Source organism: Neovison vison, chromosome 4, assembly GCF_020171115.1.
Source record: "Neovison vison isolate M4711 chromosome 4, ASM_NN_V1, whole genome shotgun sequence".
In the NCBI taxonomy this organism is placed as follows: domain Eukaryota; kingdom Metazoa; phylum Chordata; class Mammalia; order Carnivora; family Mustelidae; genus Neogale; species Neogale vison.
Genome location: NC_058094.1, coordinates 49,953,337 through 49,973,796, shown reverse-complemented (window position 1 = coordinate 49,973,796; position 20,460 = coordinate 49,953,337). Strand labels below are relative to the sequence as shown.

The window sequence follows — 20,460 nt, the reverse complement described above, 5'->3', positions numbered from 1 at the left end:
CAAACATTTAACTTGCTTTCACTTAAACTATAAATTTGTCTCTTGGGCAGCAATTCTTTTTTTTTTTTTTTTAATTCTGTACTGGGCTTCTTACGGTCTGTACTATCCAGTGATTGTTCAGGCCCAAAAGTCTGGTTTTTCAACCCGAGTTTTAAGACTCCTTGTGTACTGCTGATTGTGGTAAGCTCTCAAGTGAAAAGTGTAAAAACAGAAACATCCTGTTCTGATCATTTTTTCCAACTGTCCGCTCCTCTCAAGAATAAGCCTTCTTGGGATACCTGGGTGGCTCAGTTGGTTAAGCAGCTGCCTTCGGCTCGGGTCATGATCCTGGCATCCTGGGATCGAATCCCACATCGGGCTCCTTGCTCGGCAGGGAGCCTGCTTCTCCCTCTGCCTCTGCCTGCCATTCTGTCTGCCTGTGCTCGCTCGCTCTCCCTCTCTCTCTCTGATTAAAAAAAAAAAAAAAAAAAGAATAAGCCTTCTTTTGTTTGCTGTCCAGGGCCTCCAAATAGTTTCTGTTTCTAGTTTTGTTTATATTTTTCCTAGAGTTTATCATTGCTATCTTGAGAGTCAACCTCGTAGGAGCTTTCTTGTGCACACCAGAAGCTAAATTCCCTGTCTTTAATTCTGAACGTACCTAGTTTACGAACTTTTAATCTTGTAAAAAGTCATAATGTCCTGGAAATTTCACATTTAAATCTTATATACTCTACTGAACTTTTAACAAACTTTGTTGGTTTTTTTATTCTAGACTTCTGATTCTTTAGTAGATAATGTTCCTGAGAAAGATCTCAGACCAAAAAGAGATACAGATATGACTTCTGAAAGTGACTATGGCAACAGAAAAGAATGTAATAGAAGAATTCCTCGAAGATCAAAAATCCCATATCATTCCAAAACTATTCAGACTATTAAGCACCACAGTAAAAACAACAACCCTTTTATGAGGTAATTGTTTTTGTCTTAGAAATTCAAATGAGGCACACAGTCAGAAGTTAATACTGTTGGCTTATTCCTTTAAGCTTTTTCAGAGTGATAATACTTTTCTAATGTCAGAGATTTGATTGGTTCAGTATATATATATAAATTTATACAAAAGGATCTCTTTCACTGATAGACTGTCATTACCTAAGTTGTGCAAACTAGTATAAATAACTGTACATTTCTTTGGGTTATTACCTATGTTTTATTCTTTGCAGCTGTAATCGTAAAATGAAACCACCTTTCTTTAAAGATTTATATATAAGATCATCTTTAGCAAATTGTAATATGTTAGAAGAAGCAGAAGAACAGAAGACTGAAATCATTAAAGTAGACAACAGTAGCTCAGAAGATCCCACTTACCGGGTATGATATGAGAGATTAAGTGGGCATCTGGGTGGCTCAATTAGTTAAGTGTGTGACTCTTGATCTCAGCTCAGGTCTTGATTTCTCTTCTTAAAAAAGGAGAGAGATTAAGAAAAAATGAATGTGAATAGTCTTAGTTTTAAATATGAAATTAGTCCCAGTAAAATAATGCATGTTTTTATGAGCAAAAAATATTGAATATAATTTTACGGGGGAGATGGATTGGGTCATTTTTCCCTTCCTGACTTCTAGATTTTGTGTATTTTTGTAATTTGTAAAGGAATGGAAATTAAACATTTATCTAAGGTCAGATTTTAGTGAAGTCATTTGTGATAGGTTTGTGGAGGCAAAAAACAGATCAAAATTTTCAAGTTCTTATTTCTTAAAACAGTGGTTCCAAACTTTGGGGTCTCAGACCCTCAGATCCATAGCTAAGGAGATTTATGGGTCTTCTCAGAGAAGCTTTATGCACAATCAAAAACTGTATTTAATGTCAAGGTTTTCATGACTCTGCTGAAGTCTGGTTTTGAAAGCATGGATCCCAGATTAAGAGGCCCTAAAGAAGGGTACCTGGCTGGCTCAGTTGGAAGAGCATGAGACCCTTGATCTCAGGATTGTGAGTTCAGGCCCCCACGTTTGGCAGAGAGCTTACTTTAAAAAGAGAAACAAAACCAAGAAAAAAAAATCAGGCCTTCAGGAATTTAAATATTCCTCAGTATTTGCCTTAATAATTCTCATGTTGTTAAGAATTTTTAGTACACACTGATTTTTGTTTTTCTAATATTAACTTGCTTTTGTTTTACTTATGAAGTGCTGGTTACACTTTCAATTATAATGTGCACTGTTCTTCCAGTAGTATAATTGCTTTTTTAACAATTTCAAACCTTCCATGCCTGTTCTCAAGTAAAGTGCCTTTAATGCTTGAAAATAATAATTATCATTAGGACAAAAGTAATAGCAGCTAGCATTTATTGAGTGACTATTATGTACCACACACTGTTCTGCCCTGTTCTGTATACTTTACTTCCACTAACTTAATTCTAACCACAGCCCTTTGAATTAGATAACTATTATTCCTATATTATAAATGAGAAAACTGAGGCAGTGAGAGGTTAGGTAACTTTTGCTGGTTCATATAACACTATTGTTTTCTTTCAGACACTTATTGAACAACTAGAGCAAGAGAGAGAGAAGAGATGGAAAGCTGAACAAGCTGAAAAGAAACTTATGGATTATATTGCTGAACTACACAAACATGCAAATGAAAAAAAAAATATTCATAGCCTGGCTGTACTCACCACAGATAGGTAAGGGGAAAATCTATAAACTGAAAGATCTCTCCTAGAGCAAAGAATACTAAACCTGGAACTGGAATACTTTAGTATACGGTAGGTGTAGTAAGATCAAAAACAATGTATGTGGTTTTAGTTTGTTTTCAACTAATTTTAAAGATTTAATGCTTTTTTGTCATATAGATGGAGGATTCAGGGTACACTTACTTGTGCCTTCAAGCTGGGAAGTGTTAGATTGAAAATAAATATAATAAGTGAAGAAGAGCAAAAGACTAAAACAGGGATTGGCATTTTTTTTTCTATAAAGTGTTGGTTTCTATAAAGAATAGGGATTGGGAAACTTTCAGCTTCGTGAGTCATATTTGGTCTCTCTTGCATATTGTTTTCTACAGTGGGCTCTGATACCAAATAACCCTGGTGTCTCTGCTTTTCTATCTTCTCCATTCCATTGCTCATTTTATCTGTTTTTTTTTCTGTATACTCTAATACAGTTTTGTCTTATTCTATTCTCTGAAAATACCAGTTTTCTGAATTATAGTAACTTTTATCTTCTGTTTCCTGCAGATAATTATTTCTAAGGTTATACTTTTCCTCAAAGGGTTATAAGACTTCTCCATAGAGTTCTTGTTGATTTTTATCTCCCTTATTGTTCTTGAATGAGCACTGTGTTTCTGGATTTAGTATTTGCCAACAAGTACAGTTTGGGAAGTTGCTTTCTGTTTCATTTCCTGTCTGTTTATACAGTGGATAAATTCCTTTCTACTATCTTAATAGATTAGTAAGTTCATATACACAGCTGCTAACCCAGTTCTCAGGTTCTTTTAGGTATTTAACTAGTAAAATTTTATGATACTCATGTGGTATTTTCTATCCCCAGCAGCTATTTTTCTTGTACTTTGTACCTTTGGATTATAAGGAAAATTATAATACCCATCATGAGTTCTATGAGAACCTCTCAATTATGCAAGCTGTGATGCATTATACTATTACTAGCCCTTCCACACCACCCACCAACTTCCTGCCTTATTTGTTTTAGGAATTGCTATCTTTGATACAAGAAGATACTAGACAGAGGTAATGGAACAAGATGGATAGATTGACAATCTCTGACTACCTCAGAAAAACAGCACTCTCGTTGCCATTAAGTACCTAGGTAGCTAATAGAGTGGGATAGTAGATTTATAGAGCTTCTGTGACCTTGAATCATGAAAGAGAGAGAATTTATCTTCCTTTTTCCCCCCCAGAAAGATATGGTTTTATGAGGCTAAGCCCGAGTGTTCTAGCTGTTTTTCTTTTAATTTTGTTTTGTTTGCCTTATAATTGAAATTTTTTCTAGACTTTGACATGTTTTTTCTTGTTTTTAATTTTATGTGTATGAATTTTTGCTTTATTCTGTATTGTAGGTATCTTTTAGTGGTATATTTGAGGAAGCAGTGTCTGGGGCTGCTAGCCAGATTCCATTTAAATCGAAATTTGGGCACACTTCATCTTTATCCTTCCTTAACCTTTCCATTGTTGTCCATGTTTACCATGTTACATATAGATTATTTTCTTGAAAATCCAGCATCAATCTTTTCTGATTCTGCTTTTATTTATACCTCAGATACTTGTTTGGCATTAGATCCTCACATTTTTTATTTTCTTACATAACTTGGTAGGAATTCCTTATCCCTAATACAGAGCCTATCATCTAGGTGCCATGCTTGAGTATACATTATTTCAAAGACCAAATTTTCTTACTGTGATTTTTAATACCTAATCTATAAGCTCCCAAATCTTTATCATCCAAACCTCCTTGATGAACAAATTTTTTTTTAAATATTTTATTTATTTGCTTCTCAGAAAGAGAGACCACAAGCAGGGGACGCAGTAGGCAGAGGGAAAAGGAGGCTCCATGCTGAACAAGGAGCCCAATATGGGACTTGATCCAAGGATCCTGGGATCACAACCCAAGCTGAAGGCAGATGCTTAACCAACTGAGCCACCCAGGCATCCCCTGAATGAGCAAATCTTACCAGCTAATAACCTACTAGAAATGCCTTGTGTACATTGCTCATAAGTGTCTTAAATCAATATGTCCATACTGTACTTATCTTGCTCCTTATTTTATATTCTCTGTCCTAATAAATATTGTCCCATCCAGTCAGCCACCAAGGCTAGCAATTCAGGAGTCTTCTTTTTATTCCTTTCTTGTTCTATCCCACAATCAGTTGATATTGCTGTCTTTTTTATTCTATTTGTTAAAAGAGGTTGAACTATCTTTTACTATCACTTTAGTTTAGTCCTGTATCTCTTGCTTAGAGAATTGCTTTAATTCTAGTGATCTGTAGTCACTCTGTTCCCACCCACCATCTAGTCCACAGAGTAAAGTCCAATACTCTTCATATAGTATACCAAACTGGAGTTGAGAGAGTGAACAAAGGAAGACCAGTTTGGAGACTACTCTCAAAGGCAAGAGGAGAGATAATAAGAATAAGAGTTAGAGAAATGGCTAGTATAGAAGCTCATGGATATATCGCTTTTTTAAATTATGGCTTGGGAATTACAGCAGATACATGTAGGAGTGGCTACCTAGCTTAGTATTTTTTATGAGGCTGTCTTTGCTATTTGTTGTCCCATTTCCAAATGCTAGACTTTTATTCTATTATCATTCACCTCCCTGCCTATAATATTGGTCTAGAGATAAACACCTAGGGGTACCTGGGTGGCTCATTCATTAAGCAACTGCCTTCGGCTCGTTAACCATCTGCCTTCAGCTCAGGTAATGATCCCAGGTTCCTGGGATCAAGCCCCGCATCAGGTTCCCCGCATCAGCCTGCTTCTCCCTCTCCCATTCCCCCTGTTTGTTCTTGCTGTCTCTCTCTTCTCTCTCTTCTGTCAAATAAATAAATAAAATCTTTAAAAAAAAAAAAGATGAACATCTGACCCAGGCTGGGTAAACATAGTGCCTTAGTCCTCAGAGGTGTTAGAATGTGAGCCCAGGGATATTTGTAGCTTTTTCCTTCTCTCCTTCATACTTTACAAGGATCCCTACTGTAGGAGAAATGGAAACCAGCTCGTAGAGAATCACAAGATGAGAATCCTTTTGGTCTTCGTGGCTTCAGTGGTCTCTCATGCTTTCAGTGGTCCCTCAGAATCATCCCCCCCATCCTCTGAATTGCTTATGTAGGTCAATAAATTCTCACTTTTAATTTCAGTAGTTAAGAGTTTTTAGTTATAATCAAAGGGTTTAACTGATAGAAAGCTAAAATCCATATTTTGTGTCTGGGGAAGATATAGGGAAGTCAAAGTTGACTTTCAGTCATCTATTTATATATCATTTCTCTCTTACAGCTTTATAACTGTATCCATGTCTGTTCCCTCTCCTAGGTGTTGGACTCCTTGAAGGCACAAGCTTTATCTTAATCCATCTTGCTTGCTCTTAAGCCCTTTAATATTAACTACATTTTTATCCTTTTGTATGTATAATACATATTAAAGTCACATTTGTTTTCTCCTTTAGGCTAAGGGAAATTATTTTTAAAGAGAGAAATTCCAAAGTACAGCTCGAAGTTATGGTTCACAAACTTCAAAATGAAATTAAAAAACTAACTATTGAATTAATTAAAGCAAGAGATCAACAAGAGGATCACATTAGACACTTAAGAACTCTGGAAAAAGCATTAGAAAAAATGGAGAGACAAAAAGGGCAACAGCAAGCAGCACAGGTACTTCTCCCTTTTTATCCATCAGTCATATGAGTTAACACAAATTCATAGTTGTATCTTGAAACAAGTTATATTGTTACAGAGTAAACTTAAAAGATTAGTATATATGCAAAAATTAATGTAAACATAACAATTCCTGTGGATTTTTTTTTCTTTTTGAAGATTTTATTTTTGAGTGGTCTGTACATCCAACAATGGGGCTCAAATTTACAACCCTAGAATCAAGAGTCGCGTGCTGTATGTACCAACTGAGCCAGCCAGGACGGATGGACGCACACACCCCATGCCGCCACCCACCCACCCCTCCACCACCCCCCTTGGAATTATTTCTGACTGGCCCTCGCAAAGCAATTATAAGAATAGTTGGTGGAAATAGTGTGGGTTGTTAGGCTTATATTCTGAGAGCCAGGTTTCAAAAGTCTTTGGGGAGCCTGAAGATTGCATTTTCATACTTTCCGAATGGAAATTATTGAGATCTATGATGTAATTAAGCTATAGATAATGCTAGTGTATATGATGCTTCTAAGGCTATACTTTATGTGACCGTAACATCATTAATTTAATGAATTTTCAAAATCCGCTTAGTCACAAGTTCCTATTATTGAAAAGGCACTTTTCTTTGGAGAAGTGGCGTTAAAATAGAAGAAGCAGGGACAGTATTATCTAAATACTGTAATGGTGTATATTTACTTAGATGCGACTAATCCAAGAGGTGGAGCTCAAAGCTGCCGCGGCTGATACCGAAATAAACTTACTTAGAACTTCTCTTCATCAAGAAAAGGAACAAGTACAGCAGCTTCATGAACTTCTTGCATTGAAAGAACAAGAACACAGGTAAATGAAAGATATATCAGGAAAATAATGACTTTTTTTTTTTAAGATCTTTTTTTATTTATTAGAGAGAGAGAGTATGTGTGTGTATGTGCACACAAAAGCACATAAGTAGGGGGCGGGGCAGAGACTCCCCACTAAGCAGGGAGCCAGAGGCTTGACTCAGTCCCAGGACCCTGGGATCATGACTTGAGCCGAAGGCAGATGCTTATCTGACTGAGCCATCCAGGCACCCCAAGTAATGACATTTAAAAATAGAAAAAGAAAAGTTTCTTGGTCCCTCCCTACCCTACTCCCTTACCTGAAACTGGACTGATTGATCAATGGTGAAATCTAACAACTGGCTTGTGAAAAATAACATGTTCATGTATACATTAAAATCAGTATTACATTAAGAACTAGTAGCTTAAAAACAAGTCGGTGGCTTTATTGAGGTAAGAGCTTATAACAATGAAGCTTATTTTGTATTTTTCCAAACACAACCAAAAGTTGGTCATTGTAATACAGAGAAAACTGTTCTAATTGACCTTCAAGTAACTGCCTATTAAATTAATTAGTAGTCTTTTTTCCTCTAAAGAGCAGGAGTCAATGAACTTTTTCTGTGAAGGGCCAGATAAAAAAGTCTGAAAAATATTTCAGACTTTTCGGACCATACCAAACTATATTTGTGTAGTAAAACAAGTAGCCATAGGGAATATGTAAATGAATGGGCATGGCTGTGTTCCAATAAAAGTTTATTTCCCAAAAAAGAGTCTCAGGCCAGATTTGGTCCATTACATATAATGTGCCGGCCCTGTTCTGTGAAATCCGCAATAATTTGAATACTTGCAGCTAGTTATCTACGCTTACTGCCGTACCAGTTGAATTGTGTATTTGCCATGGATTAATTCTGTTTGTTCCCAAACCTGTTTTGTTTTTAACCTTACATAAATGAGATTTTTAATGTATAAATTAAATTTTGATGTGCCAGGGAAAATTGTCATCATATGCAGGGGCAGAACGACTATAAAAGATTGGGGGAGATAATTGTAAAAATCTAAAATTTTGTACTTAGTTTCCTTTAGAAATATCTTTTAACTTTTTGTCCTAGTTCAAAGAAATATAAGCTAGAAATAATGGATTTTGTATTATGGGTTTGACATACCTAGGAAAAATAGTGGAGAACTCTAAAGAATGAACTCACATTTAAATTTAAAAAAAACAAAAGCAAAAACCTTACCCTGTGTATCAGAAGATTGGTAAATAATTTCACACTTCAACTGACTTTTTTTTCTGTTAACCAACCACCAGTAATGGTCAGACTGTATTAGTTGTATGTCAAAGATTCAGCCAAAGTAGAGGATATAGTGCAGGAGAACTTCACCTCTCCAAATGCACCTAAAGAATTTTAGAAGTCATATAATGACTCTGTACTATCTCGGTGTAGAAATGGCACACTCCTTTTATCCCCATCACCACTGAGTATACAATCAAATAATACTCATATCTCCTTCCTCTACTATCCTGTGCCAGTTTCTCTGCTCCAAAGTGAGGAGCTGATTTTAAATTAACAATAGAAAAAAATAGTAATAAATAAATTAACAATAGAAAATATAGACTATTTTAACAACTATTTTAAAACCTTGAAAGTTTTCAGGTGAATAAGTATCCTGTGATTTTTTTTTTGTTTTGCATTCCAGGAAAGAACTTGAAACAAGGGAGTTTTTCAGTGATGCTGAGTTCCAGGAAGCCTTAGCTAAAGAAGTAGCTAAAGAAGAAAGAAAGCATGAGCAGGATATAAAAGAATACCAAGAAAAAATTGATACATTAAACCAACAATATATGGATTTAGAGAATGAATTTCGTATTGCTCTAACTGTTGAAGCCAGAAGATTTCAAGATGTAAGAATTGGCATCTAGCTTTTTATTGAAAAGAGAATCAGCAAGATATGGTTGGATGAGATATTTTAGAATTCTAGCCCTATTTACACATTAGTTTATGATTTTAAGCAAATTACTTAAAATTATTAGCACCTTAGTTTCTTCACATAAATAATAGCTACTCTTCAGCGTTGTTGCAAAAACTAAGTGAGATTATAAATGGTCAAGAGCACTAGAATAGGAATTGGGCAGCCTGAATTCTTCTATAACTGTAGAGCAGGGATTGGCAAACTAAAGCCCAGGGCCTATTTTTGTAAATAAAGTTTTATTAGAACACAGCCATAGAAACAGTTAGTTTCTATTTATTTTGAGAACTGCTATTTATAATGCAATTTTGAAATATAGGTTAAAGATGGTTTTGAAAATGTTGCAACTGAGTTAGCAAAGAGCAAGCATGCTCTTGTTTGGGCCCAACGAAAAGAAAATGAATCTTCCTCTTTAATTAAAGATCTGACCTGTATGGTGAAGGAGCAAAAAACAAAACTTGCAGAAGTTTCGAAATTAAAACAGGAAACAGCAGCAAATTTACAGGTAAAACACTGTCACATTTTATTTCCTTTTTAATTTTTTATTTCATAGTCTCAATTTAATTTTTATTTATAACAATTTTAGAAAGTAACACAATTATAAACTTTTAAATAATGCCAATTATATATACCAATTATATATACTTGAGGTATGTGAGAAAAGTAATAGACGTAGATTAAACCATGATTTCACAGATGGTATTGCTTACACTAAAATAATATTTGAGTAAAATAAGTGAATTTAAGAAATGTCCTAGGTAAATAGGTGCCAGTTGTATAGTGATACAGCAAAAATTATGATGGTGATACTCAGATGGTATCCTGAGTTTGGAAACACCATGCAAATTGCTGATAATTTTGTGGTGATAGTAGTGGTTTTTAGATATACCTAGCTGTAATAATTTTTATGTTTTAGTGCTGTTTTCTCAATTTCAGACATTAGTGGTATTTTTCCCAAGAGAACTTAATTCCTGAAAGTGTCCTTTAGGTTATTGATATAAATGCTGGTGAAAATTTTTGAGTATTCCATGCATGGTTACTCTTTTAACTGATACTAGAATAAAATTCAGGGTTTTTAAAGGGATAAACTCTTAAATTTTAACTTTACTTCATGACCTATAACTGTTTTTAATAAAATTAAAACTTTTTCTGATGCAAAATATAGGAGCATTTACTATATATCTGCTCAAATAACATCTTTTCTCATAAAATGCAAAAAGTAAAAAATAAGCACTTAAATGTAATAATTACTTTGCTTTTCTTCCACTCCTCAATGTTTCTGGGGATGTACAGAATCAAATCAACACCCTTGAAATCTTGATTGAAGATGACAAGCAGAAGAGTATTCAAATAGAACTTCTCAAGCATGAAAAAGTCCAGCTTATTTCTGAGCTAGCCGCCAAGGAATCGCTAATTTATGGTTTAAGGACAGAAAGAAAAGTATGGGGACATGAGCTGGCACAACAGGGTAAAATTTTCAGATTTTCAAAGTGAAAATAGCCTATTCTTCTAAACCAACAGATCTGAGTATTGAGAAAAGGAAGGGCTTATTAACTCTGCCTAAGACACACCAAAAAGAAAGTGACACTTTGTATGGAAGAATGAGTAGGCATTTGCCAGCCCAACAACCAAATGGAATGTCTCCTAAGATGCCAGTTTATTATACTAGTTAGGAAGTTACAGCTGTGATTTTGTTGTTGTTGTTGTTGGTTTACTTCCCAATTTGGTTACTTTTCTGGACAGGTATACCTTTACAGTGCTACAGCTAACTAAGTCACTGAAATAATTCTTTCCTAGTGCTTTTAAATTATTTGTATAGTATGCAATATTCAGCTTTTTTCTAAAAATGTTGGTAACACTTACTGTGTTATGCATGGAAAAATGTGAGATAGTGTATGAATGAAAACCACCTTAGGTATAAGTAAGTTTACTCTTAGTCTCCTTTCTTTTCCTGTCACTATAAAGCAAGAGCTAGATACTATTATTTGGCATTTGTAGATGGACAACTTTACAAATTACAAATAGGTAGATGTTGGTTTTAATGGAGAATTGCTCATTTGTCCATTCCATATAAGAGTCTTGAATATGATTCTTTTGTTTGAATGCCAAAACTCGACCAGTTAAATATTACATGTCTGAGTTACTTGTTCTTGATTTGTAGTTTTAGGTTTTCCAAATAGCCACAGGTGTTTAAAAGATCTTTTGGTTGTCTTCCCCTTTCCTTTCTATTATACTTTATATATTTCGGTTTTTTTATTCAGTTTTTATTTACTGTATTACACATTGTTAGATTAGATGCTCATAAAATACAAGTCTTCCAAGGTCTCTTAAAGTTTGTTACTGATGATGTTTATTTCTCAGGATCAACTCTAGCCTTAGATCGTGGGAAATTAGAGGCTCAGATTGAAAGCTTATATAGAGAGAATGAGTCTTTGAGAAAGGCAAATGAATGTGATAATGACGCATTAAGAATTAAGTGCAAAATCATAGAAGACCAAACTGAAACCATTACAAAATTAAAAACCGTAAGTTTGATACTTTATTTTGGGGAAAGAACATGTGGCAGATTTATAAATTAGTGGGTCAAATTATCAAATAAATATCTATCTCAATGAATCCAAACTGTTGTTTAATTTGGACAGATTGTCATGTGTTTCCTTGTATGATATATGCCCTTTGCCTTTAAAAAGGACTGTATGGCTTTTATTTATTAATTTTAAATTGCTTTTACCTCAAAATTTTATGGAATGATGTTATTATGGCCTGTGAAATAACTAGAATTAGTGTCAATAAAGCGTTGGGAATCTTAAGAAAATTCATGTTTTATATCTTCAAAATATCCTTTAAGAGCATTGTTTAGGATGTTCCAATATTGCTAAGTCGCATCTCAGAATTATGACAAAACCAACTATTCTATATTTAAAAATATAAATTGTTTGTAAAAGATGCTTTCCCAGGGGAGACCATGTTTTTACCCTCTTCTTCAATATTGCCTTTCTTAAGAGAGATACTAACAGGATTTCTTATCTTGAGCACTGAATCAAATCTCCAAAATTTTCTTCAAGAGATTGTCTCTTAAAGTATAAAAATGGAGAAAAGAGTTAAGAATCTTCTAAATGAGATTATCACCCATTAAAGAACTCATTCTTCAGAGTGGCTATAACTGCCCAAGATTTCTTTTTCTTTTTCTTGGTCATTTTTTAAAAAATTCCTTGGGAACTTTATCAAGTACAGAATATCAAGATTTATCACTATGTTGCTATATCATAGCTAGATTTAGGCTATGAATGCCTGAACTGTACCACCCTAAACAATTACATCGGTATTCCCTCAATGGAAATTTGGTTACGGTATATCCAAAAATTCAAATATATATGTCATATATGCCAAGCAGTACGGAAAAATCACTGAAATTTTTTTTTTTTAAAAAATTCCTTGGGAACGTTATCAAGTACAGAATATCAAGATTTATCACTATGTTGCTATATCATAGCTAGATTTAGGCTATGAATGCCTGAACTGTACCACCCTAAACAATTACATCGGTATTCCCTCAATGGAAATTTGGTTACGGTATATCCAAAAATTCAAATATATATGTCATATATGCCAAGCAGTACGGAAAAATCACTGAAATTTTTTTTTAGCAGTAAACCTTTTTTCTTGTTTTAAAAATCTAGCCAAGCATATTTTCCTTTGAGTTAAGCTAAATACGAAACACAGAGACTTGTGATTTGCTTTTAAATTTCACAAGGTAAAACAGATAATGCTCTGGGTATAATACATTGTTACTAACAAAGCTACTTCCATGGAAGACTGCTGCCTTATTGTCAATCTCTGAGCAGGAAGGAAATGACTAATTATGAATGATAACAGTTGATCTGAAACACAGAAGAGTTTTGATTTTAGGTTTTTGGTTTTTTCCAAAAAAAGTTCAGCCCATCATTTTTTCCCCTACAATTTACTACATTTATTCTAAACAACATTGCATCAGCCTCAAAGATACGAGTATTAGTGGTGCCTTCCCATTAATCATACAGCATAGAGCGATAGTTTGGCCTAATACTTTCAGCAGCAAATTCATCATCACTAATACCTAAAATGGATAATGACCCTAATTCATTGTTAAATTAGATTTGTTCATAAAATAGAAATTCTCTGGGTCTTTTAAAGTTTGTTACTGATAATATTGTTTCTCAGACTTGTCTCTAGCCCCAAATCATAGGAAACCAAGGGTTCAGATTGAAAGTTTATGTAGAAAGACAAGTCTGCAAAACAAAGTCTGACAAAGCAGACAAAACAAGTCTGCAAAAAGCAAATGAACATGATAAAGATGTTTGATGTTTTCAGATTGGGGTTTGATTTAAATTAAATAGATTCTGTTAGCTTCTGATTTTGGAAATCAGAAGCAGAAATTTTTTTAAACTCTTTTTCTTCCTCATATATTATTTTGGTATTTTTCAGTATATATGGCTTACAGTACTCTCTAATGATGCAGTGTTTATTCTTTTTTATTAATGGGATTATTTCATAAGACTGTTCTGCTCATTAAGTGTTTCAGAGAGTCACAGGGAGAAAATAAACAATTCATGGCTTTTATGAAGATGTTGGTCAAGACTACAAGACTACCCGACATCTTCACTTAGAATTTTTAGATATGTGGGGCACCTGGGTGGCTCAGTGGGTTAAGCCGCTGCCTTCAGCTCAGGTCATGATCTCAGGGTCCTGGGATCGAGTCCCACATCGGGCTCTCTGCTCAGCAGGGAGCCTGCTTCCTCCACTCTCTCTCTGCCTGCCTCTCTGCCTACTTGTAATCTCTCTCTGGCAAATAAATAAATAAAATCTTTTAAAAAAAAAAAAAGAATTTTTAGATATGTAACACACTGAGGAATTAAACCACCTCCTTCTAATACGTATGGATACATACTTGTTACCCTTTTCCAGTATTTGTTTGTTTGCCTCCATCTTCCCAGAAGGAAAAAGGGCAAGGTGGGCCAGAGGAAACGGGGTTAAAAACTACCCTATTTCAGAACTACCAATTTCATCTTTTTCTCACTCGCAGGGACTAGTATCAGTAGATGGTATATAGCAGGGCTATCCCAGACATCCAGGCATGCCCACATAAAGCAAACAAATGTTCACTGGAGTAAATAACTTATATGAGGCCTAGTACCTGCAAACTTCTAACAATACCTATGGTGGTTTTGATCTTTCATTATCGTCTGATTTTTACTATGTAAATACAGGATAAAGTCTGGCTCATGGCATAGAAGATAGAATAAAAAATGTTTTGAGAGGTATAAAACCTGTTTTTTGTTTGTTTGCTTGTTTGTTTGTTTTTTAGATTTTATTTATTTGGCACACAGAGAGAGAAATCACAAGTAGGCAGAGAGCAGGGGAAGCAGGCTCTCTGCTGAGCAGAGAGCCAATGCGGGACTCAATCCAAGGACCCTGGGATCTTGACCTGAGCCGAAGGCAGAGGCTTAAACCACTGAGCCACCCAGGCGCCCATAAAACATGTTTTTTAATGTGGCATTTTAATAGTGATAAAACTTACTTTATTTTGAAGTAAAGTATTTGCTCATCCTGATGCAGAAAGCACTTCTGTTTAGCACAGCAGAAATAGCAGTTTAATTTGTGCCATGACTTATACTGTGAATATCAGTCTTGGCTGTATCAGTCATCCACTCAAGAGTTTTTTTCTGTTTCTGTCATGAAATCTTTTCAAATGTGAAATTGTGGTAATTGAAATTTTTATTGTGCTGCTTTCTTTTCCTTCTCTCTCACTCTATGATTGATAATTGCCTAATTTACTGAAATAAAAAATGTGAGAGGAATAAAAATTTTTATTTTTCTTAATAACACTTAAAGTAATAATGATGTTTCGTACTGATTATGATTTCAAAATGTCCTGAGGGGCACCTGGGTGGCTCAGTGGGTTAAGCATCTGCCTTAAGTATATGTCCTATAAATCTCTTTGAAAACACTCAATAAACATTCAATTTATTATTTTTTTTTAAGATTTTATTTACTTAGTAGAGAAAGAAAGCACAGGCAAGGGGAAGGGACAGAGGCAGAGGGAGAAGCAGGCTCCCCACTGAGCAGGGATTCCCAACACGGGGCTTGATTCCAGAATCCCAGGACCTCTGGTATTGTGACCTGAGCTGAAAGCGGATGCCTAACCAGTTGAGCCACCCAGGTGTCTCTCAATTTATTTTTTTAATTTGTAGTTTTGAGAAAAATTTTAAACCATATCTAATTAATTACAAAATGAGACATTTAGGGTTAATAAAAGTAAAATGCTGATTTTTTTTTCTTCAAGTGTGTACAAGAAAGAGAAGAACAAATCAAAATACTACAAGAAAAGATCACTGAAATACAAAGATGTACTCAAGAACAACTTGATGAGAAATCTTCACAACTGGATGACATAATTGAAAAACTGGAAAGACACAATGAAAGAAAAGAAAAACTAAAACAACAGTTGAAAGTAAAGGAATTAGAACTTGAAGAAATTAGAAAAGCTTACAGGTATCTGGTATTTCCTGTTGAGAAATAAAATGTGGCTAAATAATTTCATATAACCAGTTTTATTTTTTAAATTGTTTCTTTTTGTATTAGTACACTTAATCAGAAATGGCATGATAAAGGAGAGCTTCTAAGTCATCTTGAAATGCAAGTAAAAGAAGTGAAAGAAAAATTTGAAGACAAGGAAAGGAAACTTAAAGCAGAAAGAGACAAAAGTGTTGAACTACAAAAGTAAGCACTGAGTCCTAGAGGATGTGGGAGATCTTTAAACATAAACACTGAATTGGAATGGGTGAGATAATGTAAAAAGAAGGACAGAGGAAAGGGTTAAACGTGTGTTAGACTTAGTTATTTGCCAAGTACTTTACTTCCATTCTATCTATAAAATGTAGATAATAGTTCCTACCTCAAATGTTTGATGTGAGGTTTAAATTTTGTGTATATGTATATTTATGTATGTGTATTTATATGGCTTATAAGAGTTAATTAGTACTTAGTGCCTGACACACAGTAATTGCCGTGGAAAAATATTATATTCTATAGAAAGTTTTAATGGATAATACAGTTACGTGTATCTGTTCCTTTTTGCTTTCAACTATGCTAATTCAAGGACCATGGCTTGAAACCTATTGTAATTTTCTCTCTTGCCTGTCACAATTTGGAGTATTTTCAATCCTAAAAGAAATAGCATCTTCTTTAAATAGCAGTTTCCAAACTTTAATATAAATCATAAAGCCTGATAGTTTTCAGAGTCTCTTATATTGCATTATTATGTTAATCGCAAAACAATAAAGACCTGATTTTATACATTAATACTTTCATGACTAGGATTAGTATATATGCATATATGATTTTTGACTTAATAGAATTTTCACAAAAACATTTTATTTATATAGCCTTTTATAACATATAAATTGATTTTTTTTCTCTTATATCTTAATTTGAACCCAGCAACAGTTCTGTGAGGTTGGCAGAAGAGTAGAATTATCCTTTTTAATAGTTACTAGAAAAACTTAAATGCAGAGCTTGTGACTTGCTTTTAAGTCATATGGCTAATAAGTGTTGCAACTGGGAATAAAAACCTGATTCATGGACCTAATTTCAATCCATTATTACTATGGGCTATACCAAAAGCAGAAAGTGTGTTCATTATGGACTTAACTTTCTTATATTCATATTTAATATAAAGGAATTTGGGTTTGGCCTCTAAGAAACTCTTAGCACTAAATTTTGTGAATGCTATTTAATGTGTTTATTAATATAGAGTATTATCTATTAAGCATTAGCATAAAGAAGTCAGACATATAATACATATGCATAGACTCAAATCTTCCCGTAGTGTATGCCTCTCAAGTTATACTACAAACACATGGGGAAAAAAAAGATTGATAGTAGTCATCTGCAGATGTGCTTAAAACTCAGATCCTTAGACTCAAAATAAATGAGAACCAGAGTACTCTAACTTTTAGAGGGTAAAAGTATAACAAGTTTTCCTTGATGTTACCCTACCCTGTTGTGTTACTAACAGATGCCGCTGGATGATGAACCACTTATATCTTTAGTTACCCAGGATAGCCCTTTGCTACTTAATGGAGTTATACTTCCATCAAAATATGAATATAAGAGTTGCCATCCAAGAAGAGAAAAAAATGCTAATTTTTACGCACAAAGATAATATGGTTTTTGTTTTATTTTTAAGGGATGCAGTGGAAAAGCTTCACAGTATGGATGATGCCTTTAAAAAACAAGTTGATGCAATTGTCGAAGCTCATCATGCTGAAATAATACAACTGGCAAGTGAAAAGCAGAAATACATCGATTCTGCAAATTTAAAGGTACTATATAAATAAAAAGTATAATCCATCACTATTTGGGAAAAAGTTCCAAAGAGTATTTTATTAATTAGGGTTTAAGACTGTCACTGATTGTCTTGAATGAGATCATTTAATATCAAGATATCATTTAATATCATTGACAGAGATACTTAGGGTGATGATAAATCAGAGGTGGATATCAGAATCACTTGTAGAGCTTTTTAATAGTACACATGCATGAGCTTCCCCCTCAGAGACTTTCATTTCCTGTCTCTGGTTAGATCCAGGTATTTTAAAAATGCAACAGGTACCCCCTGTTTAGTTTGATATAATCCCTCTGTTGACATCCACTAGGTGAGTGAAGAGTTGTAAATTTCCATTTTCTCTTGATTTTGAAGCGGCAGTAAGAAACAGATATCTGTGAGACAGAGATTGAAAATCAGCTAACTGGGAAAGAGTTCATAAACAGAAAGAGTAACTCCATAAAATTTTAATGACAGTTGTGTGATTAGGTGACATTACCCTCAGGAATCTATGTGGAAAAAAAAAAAGCAACAAGGTCTTTGGAAATAATGACAATAAATAAGGAAGTATAACTTGTTCAAAATGTAGCTCTTTATTTTATTTCAGGTCAACAGATGTTTCAGAAGTTTTCTTTAAAATCTACCAAGTGTTAACAAGGGTGCATCAGGTAATACCAAATAAAGCATAAGATTAGGCCCTTAGCTGAAAGGAAATACTGAGTTTGATTTTGGACCTCTGGTGCCAATATGGTGTAATATCAAAGGGATGTTAGAGAGTTACAGAAATGGCACCAGGGCTTAAATGTGATAACTGAAAAAAATTACAAATTATTACATAAAGATGATAATTTAAATTAGGAGAAATATTAGTTTTCTAAGGGAAAAAGTTTAGGAAATCTGTATTAGAGATTCAGAAGAGGGAAGTAAATAAAAAGGAATGGTCATATTGCTAGCACTATCAGGAATGTTGCGTCATAGGAGAGAGAATTTCAAGCAGAAATTAATAGTATACAGTACAGAGAATCCTAGGAGAATATAGGTTGGGAAGAGATGATAACCAACAGCAATTTTAGAAATACAGTAGACCAGGGGCACCTGGGTGGCTCAGTGGGTTAAAGCCTCTGCCTTCAGCTCAAGTCATGATCCCAGGGTCCTGGTATCTAGCCCCACATCGGGCTCTCTGCTCAGCAGGAAGCCTGCTTCCCTCTCTCTCTCTGCCTGCCTCTCTGCCTACTTGTGATCTCGGTCTATCAAATAAATAAATACAACCTTAAAAAAAAAGAAAAGAAAAATACAGTAGACCAGATTAAATAGGAAGGGAGGTTATTTCAGTTTTAAAAGTCTGTGAGGAATTGTTTTAGTTGAACTCATGACTCCTCATTCATACGTAACATAAGTCAGAAGACTGAGTTTCTGTTCATATATGCTACTGAGAAATTGCACAGCCTTGAACAAATTTTCTAAGCTCTAAAATACAGTTAAGTTAAATTACTGTGTACTCATCACAAGAACCTGTGAGATCTAGACAATATAAATGTAAGTACTTTGTATACAGTATTAGTATTTAAACAAGTTACATTGTATATACGTCTTTGCTTTAAATGAATACCACAAGTTACAAAATAAATGAGAGTAAAGTTTGACTTTTTCTTTCAGAATGCATTTTTTAAATATATTTTCTTTAAAAAATTTAAATGCAAAATTTACATGTTTATTTAGGTTCATCGGGTTGAAGAGGAAATGCGTGAACTTCTTCAAGAAACATGCAAGAACAAAAAAGCAATGGAAGAAAAAATTAGACAACTTGCTTTTGCTCTGACTGAAATTCAACAAGAAATGTGATGGTTCCAAGAAATGAATTTAATTGAAATGGAACAGCAGACCTATTGTAAAAATGATTAAATATTGTAATAGTAGTAACTGCTACGACTTTGAAATGTCTCTTTCTACACATTTCATTCTGATTATATTTTAAAAGACTTTTGATCAAGTATTTTTTAATTGTATATGTAGGTTTTTATAATAAATTGTTGATAATTATGTGTAGAAAAACCTATCAAAATAACTAGACTTACAACACTTTCTTGTTTCTGTGCTATACATTGTTTGGTAATTACACATTTGCCTTCAAATATGTAAATGGAAATTAACGTTAGTATTTGGACTATATGAGGTCAAGTATTTTCATCGTTGTTGTTACCCTATTGTGTTGATGAACTAATTATATTTATTGGTCATCCTGTAGTTGACGTAGCTCCATTTTTTTTTAAATGCTCATAAGTGTAGCTGAAAAGTATTTGAAGTCTGTATGATAAAAGATATGGCATTCTTAACAAAGCATATGTAGCCATCTCCAGATCACTCATAATGACCCCCTTTTTATAATGCATATGAGTTCATTAAAGATTACATGTAAGGTTTTATAAATATCGTTCCTCAAGAGGAACACTCCTGTTCCACCTTCATTTTCCTTTCTAATCACTGTATTTGAAAGAATTCTTATTTTCATTTTTGTCATCTCTTTTGTTAGTATGTATGCAGAACTAAAACCTAAGTACTATTACTATTTCTAAAAGAAAGAATATAATATCACATTTTTAACTAATAACCACTGAATTAAATTGTTTGGGGTTTTCTTTGTTTGCTTTTTCTCATGGGGTTTGAACTCATGACCCTGAGATCAAGACCTGAGCTGAAATCAACAGTCGGACACTTAACCCACTGAACCACCCCAGCACCCCTGAACTAAGTTTTAAAAATTAAATGCAATCAGAAAAAAAGTGAATGCTTCTAAAAGAGAGGGCTCCATTTCGTGAGAGGCAAGCTTCTTGAAATCTATGGGACAAATTCCAAGCATACCAACATGCACAGTGGGGGTGGGAGAGCAGGGCATAAATTGGAAAAATAATAGCCAAAAATTTCCTAAATGTAATGAAAAGATTAACCCGTAGATCCAAGAACTTCAGTAGAAC

The 20,460-nt window shown here is 34.1% G+C and overlaps 1 protein-coding gene across 4 annotated transcripts in view; it reads left to right on the top strand.

Annotated features, from left to right (window-relative positions):
• Window positions 1-20,096, top strand: part of LRRCC1 (leucine rich repeat and coiled-coil centrosomal protein 1) — a 37,196-nt gene extending 17,100 nt beyond the window's left edge. For all 4 annotated transcript variants that reach the window (XM_044245375.1, XM_044245376.1, XM_044245377.1 and 1 more), the window contains 13 exons: window positions 752-948; window positions 1,200-1,347; window positions 2,506-2,654; window positions 6,142-6,346; window positions 7,041-7,180; window positions 8,857-9,058; window positions 9,443-9,628; window positions 10,417-10,591; window positions 11,485-11,648; window positions 15,446-15,654; window positions 15,745-15,882; window positions 17,351-17,486; window positions 19,208-20,096. In XM_044245375.1, the coding sequence (XP_044101310.1) occupies window positions 752-948; window positions 1,200-1,347; window positions 2,506-2,654; window positions 6,142-6,346; window positions 7,041-7,180; window positions 8,857-9,058; window positions 9,443-9,628; window positions 10,417-10,591; window positions 11,485-11,648; window positions 15,446-15,654; window positions 15,745-15,882; window positions 17,351-17,486; window positions 19,208-19,330 (2,172 nt within the window). In that variant the 3' untranslated portion in view covers window positions 19,331-20,096. The remainder of the gene's footprint in view (window positions 1-751; window positions 949-1,199; window positions 1,348-2,505; window positions 2,655-6,141; window positions 6,347-7,040; window positions 7,181-8,856; window positions 9,059-9,442; window positions 9,629-10,416; window positions 10,592-11,484; window positions 11,649-15,445; window positions 15,655-15,744; window positions 15,883-17,350; window positions 17,487-19,207) is intronic.
• The last annotated feature ends 364 nt before the right edge of the window (window positions 20,097-20,460 follow it).